Below are 5,091 nucleotides of genomic sequence, written 5' to 3'. Positions count from 1 at the left end.
AAAGTTAAGAAGAAGGTAAGTCTCACACCGTCGTCGTCGACGCTCACTCGGCTTCGGATTTGGTATTTTTAATTTGCATAAACGACCATTTACGTTATGGCCTTTTATGTAAATGACCTCTCTTCATTTGAACTCAACAGGTTAGGGCTATAAATAACAGTCCATTCTCTCAGATTTTTCATATGAAATTCTGAATTTTCCTCCTTTCTTCTGCATTGTTTTAACTACAAAGAAAGCAACAGTAAGTATGATATGCTACCGATCATTGTGTTTGCTGAAACGCTGGAGTTTAAAGTACCGCTACCCCAGTGTGTAATTCGTTATATCTTGGGAGGAAATAATCCACAACCTCGGGTGCTACAAGAGGATTAAGTTCCTTAAGGGAACACTGTGAATTCAGTGGGCTCGGATTAAATTCTGTTTCTTTACATTTCTGTTTATACGTTATTTTATCTTCTCCAGAATTATTTAACAAATACAGTTTACTAACAAGCTTAAGGAACTTAATTATGTTCTGTATTTAAGTTATACTCACTGTTCTGGAGACTAAAACTTTGTGGTTTTCTACTTCATTGGAGATTAAAATCTACATGATACGTTTGTTTATGTCATTGTTTTACAGAAATGATGAATGACAATGGAAACCAGACTGTTCCTATGGTGACTGCCAATGCATCGACAAGCCAAACAACACCGGCATTGGCACCGACTAGGAAATCCGGAAAATTTTTTGGGATTGATTTCAAGCGATGGCAGCAGAAGATGTTCTTCTACTTAATGACTTTAAGTCTACAGAAGTTCATTAAGGAAGATGTTCATGTTCTGCCCGGCGAAACTCCAGAGAATGGACGCTTTCTCGTGACTGAGGCATGCAAGCATTCTGATTTTCTATGCAAGAATTACATTCTTAGCGGACTGGAGGACGATCTGTATAACGTCTATAGTAATGTGGAGATGTCAAAAGAACAGTTGATTGCGCTTGAAAGGAAATACAAAACTGAAGATGCCAAGTTGAAGAAATTCGTTGCCACTAAATTTTTGGACAATAAAATGGTAGATAGCAAATCTGTTATCACCCAAGTCGAATTGCAAGTGATTATTCACGATCTTCTGCTGAAGGTATAAATCGAATTAATACTGATGTTGAAAGTATTAATTATATTATTTTTACTAACAAAATTTTCATTGAAGGTCTTGTCATCAATGAAGCATTCCAAGTTGCAGCGATGATTGAGAAGTTGCTTCTTTTGTGGAAGGACTTCAAAAACTACTTGAAGCACAAACGCAAGGAGATGCCGCTTGAAGATCTCATAGTTCTTGAGAATCGAAGATGACAACAAAGCTACTGAAAAGAAAGGCCGTGGAAACTCAACAATAATGGGAGCAAACATTATTGAGGATGCTCCTCAAAATAATAGAAAGAGGAAGAAGGCTTCTGGACCGAAAAGCAACCCAAGCAAGAAGCGGTTCAACGGAAATTGCAACAACTGTGGGAAAGCTGGACATAAATCTGCAGATTGTCGTGCTCCAAAGAAAGACAAGAATAAGGGTCAAGCAAACATGGTTGAAAAGTACGAAGATGTTGATGACTTGTGTGCTATGCTTTCTGAATGCAACCTGGTGGGAAATCCTAAAGAATGGTGGATTGATTCTGGATCCACTCGCCATGTTTGTGCTATTAGAGAAGTGTTTGCTATATATGCTCCTGTTGGACCCGAAGAGATGCTTTCTATGGGAAATTCTGCAATAGCCAAAATTGAAGGATATGGCAAGATATTTCTGAAAATGACTTCTGGCAAGGTGGTGACTCTGAACAACGTCCTTCATGTTACCGAGATTAGGAAGAACTTAGTCTCTGCTGGACGTCTCGTTAAGAACAGGTTTAAGTATATTTTTGTATCTAATAAAGTTGTAATAAGTAAGAATGAGATGTTTGCAGGAAAAGGTTACCTCACTGAAGGCCTTTTCAAACTGAATGTAATGGTCGTTGAGAATAATAAAACTTCAGCTTCTTCTTACTTACTTGAGTCAAATAATTTATGACATATACGTTTGGGAAATGTCAATTATAAAACCTTGCGGAAAATGATTAATTTGGAAGTATTGCCTAAATTTGAATGCGACAAAATCAAAATGTCAAATATGTGTGGAATCTAAGTATGTTAAACATCCTTATAAGTCAGTTGAAAGGAATTCAAATCCTTTAGACTTAATTCACACAGATATTTGCGATATGAAGTCAATACCATCTCGCAGTGAAAAGAAGTATTTCATAACTTTTATTGACAACAATACTCGATATTGCTATGTTTACTTACTTAATAGTAAAGATGAAGCAATAGACGCATTCAAGAAATACAAAAACAAAGTTGAAATGCAACTTAACAAGAAAATCAAATGATAAGAAATGATAGGGGTGATGAATATGAATCTCCTTTTGAAGAAATATGTTTAGAATATGAAATTATTCATTAAATAACAGCCCCTTACACACCCCAATCCAATGGGATTGCGAAAAAAAAGAATCGTTCATTAAAGGAGATGATGAACGCATTGTTGATAAGTTCTGGTTTGCCACAGAACTTGCAGGGATGAGCCATTCTTACGGCTATCCGGATACTAAATCGAGTACCCCATAGAAAAACACAATCGATTCCATATGAAAAATAAAAACGAAGGAAGCCTAACTTGAATTATTTCAAAGTGTGGGGGTGTTTGGCAAACATGCAAGTTCCTAAACCCAAAAGGGTAAAAATAGGACCGAAAACCGTTGACTGTATTTTCATAGGATATGCGACCAATAGTAAATCATATTGATTTCTGGTTCATAAATCAGAAAATCCCGACATTTATAATAATACGGTTATAGAATCAGATAATGCTGAGTTCTTTGAAAATATATATCCGTATAAAAAGGAATATGAGTCGATTGGTGAAGGATCTAAACAACCTCGGGAAGAAACAAAAGAAAGTACATTTAATCAGCAGGATCCAAGACGTAGTAAACGTCAAAGAATGTCTATTTCATTTGGATCAGATTTTTAACTTTCTTATTGGAAAATAAGCCTCGAACATTTAATGAAGCTATGTCTTCTTCGGAATCATTATTTTGGAAAGAGGTAGTCAATAGTGAAATAGAATCCATATTGAACGGCAATACATGAGAATTGGTTGATCTTCCTCCTGGAAATAAACCGTTGGATTCTAAATAGATTTTTAAGAGGAAAATGAAAGATGATGGCACTATTGATAAATATAAGGCAAGACTTATAGTCAAAGGGTATAGACAACAAGAAGGTCTTGACTATTTTACTCTTCAGTTACAAGAATTACGTCCATACTGTTACGCGACACCTTCTTGAGATTCCTTGGAAGGGCGACATAAGGCTAAGCAACTGATGTCAGCGCAGTTGTTGTCCGCCAACTGGGGTCCCCTCCGTACGCTAGACTAGATTGTCAGTGCCGTACGGGAAAACCAATGTCAAGAGCAATTGAGAGAACAAGAATGAGAATTGAGAATGAAAGAAAGCTTGATTGCATTAATGAAAGCTATTACAGAAAGGAAACGCGATGTCGGGGGAGAGACACCAGTACAGAGAATTGTTTGCTTGCTAGAAAGTTTGATTGCTTGATCCCCCTAATAATACTTAAAAAAAATAAACCAAAGCTACAAGACTAGACTTGATTAAGCTAGAGAAACATAATGGAAGTACATAGAATAAAACTACTCTATATTTACAATGAAAAAGACTTAGTTTTCTATAAGGCAGAAACATGCCCGTTGTCAGCAACATAGTCTTTGGCATTAGGGTCTGCGTGCACGGCGTTGTCTGCGCGCGCGGTGCTGTTGGCATCTGCCTGCGGTTGGGCGCTGGCGAGGGATATCGGTGGGGCGACAGAGGCACGTGCGCGCTTGTCACTTGGCGCGACCAAGACCACGGGGCCGTTCGTGGCGCTAGGCATTGGGAGGCTTGCTAGGAAGGCACGGGGCGCGCCCAAGGGGTCATGGGGCACGGCTGGAAAGCCGCCCATAACATTCTCCCCTACTTGAGTTGGCAACGTCCTTGACGCCTTACTTGCAAGATAATCTTCAATTAGGCTCTTGTAGGCTTTAAGGTGTGTTCCCCTCTCCCAAGTGTTCTCCTCTGCATCACAACCCTGCCATTTTACCAAGAACTCTTGGTGATCTTTCCTTGAGGCATGAATCACTCTATCATCAAGGATAGCTTCAACACGCCTTTTCCCGGTTGAATTGGGCCCTCGAATACCCAATATTGTGAGCTGGCTCCTTGAAGGATCCTCCGTGTCTTCCCAAAAAGGTTTCAGGAGGCTGACATGGAAGACATGATGAATTTTCCACCAAGCTGGGGTATCCACCCGGTATGCAACTTTCCCAATGCGCCTTTCAATGGACAAGGGTCCAATGTATTTTTGCAGTAGGCAAGGGTCATGGACCCCCGCAAATAAGTAACGCTTTGGAATTTTGACCATCACTTTGTCTCCTACTTGGTATTCAACAAAGCGACGATTCTGATCAGCATGCCTCTTCATCCGCTTTTGAGCCTTGAGAAGATAGCTCTGCACTATCTCCAAATTTTGCTTCCACTCTTTTGAGAAGCTAGCAGCTCGAGGATATTTAGACATATTTGGTGCATTGACTGTATGTGGGAGTAGCGGTTGCTGTCCGGTAACAATTTCAAAAGCGCTTTTGTTTGTACTAGGGCTCTTTTGTGAATTGAAACACAATTGAGCATCATCTAGAAGCTTCACCCAATTCTTCTGCGATCTGTTTACAAAATGACGGAGATATTACTCCAACATACCATTGAACCGCTCCGTATGGCCATTAGATTGCAGATGAAAACTTGAGCTGTGACTCAACTTCGACCCAAGGCACTTAAAGAGTTGGGTCCAAAAGTTACTAGTGAAGCGTGAGTCACGATCACTAACAATGTCTTTGGGCAGGCCCCAATATTTGACGACATGAGAGAAGAAGAGTCGAGCTGTATCTTCTGTTGATATATATTGTATGGTAGCAATAAAGGTAGCATACTTGGAAAACCGATATACCACAACCAAGATAGTTGTTAG

At 39.4% G+C, this 5,091-nt stretch overlaps 1 protein-coding gene across 1 annotated transcript; it reads right to left on the bottom strand.

Moving 5' to 3' along the window:
* Positions 1-2,977: 2,977 nt before the first annotated feature.
* On the bottom strand, positions 2,978-4,644 carry LOC138880893 (uncharacterized). The gene is made up of 2 exons (XM_070161077.1): positions 4,048-4,644; positions 2,978-3,019 (listed from the first exon to the last, which is right to left on the bottom strand). Exons 1-2 carry the CDS (start codon positions 4,642-4,644, stop codon positions 2,978-2,980), a joined length of 639 nt encoding a protein of 212 aa, XP_070017178.1.
* Positions 4,645-5,091: the final 447 nt, after the last annotated feature.

The sequence above is a fragment of the Nicotiana sylvestris genome, chromosome 11 (genome assembly GCF_000393655.2).
Source record: "Nicotiana sylvestris chromosome 11, ASM39365v2, whole genome shotgun sequence".
Lineage (NCBI taxonomy): Eukaryota > Viridiplantae > Streptophyta > Magnoliopsida > Solanales > Solanaceae > Nicotiana > Nicotiana sylvestris.
The sequence above is the reverse complement of the archived record's forward strand: the minus strand, read 5'-3'. Positions and strand labels throughout refer to the sequence as shown.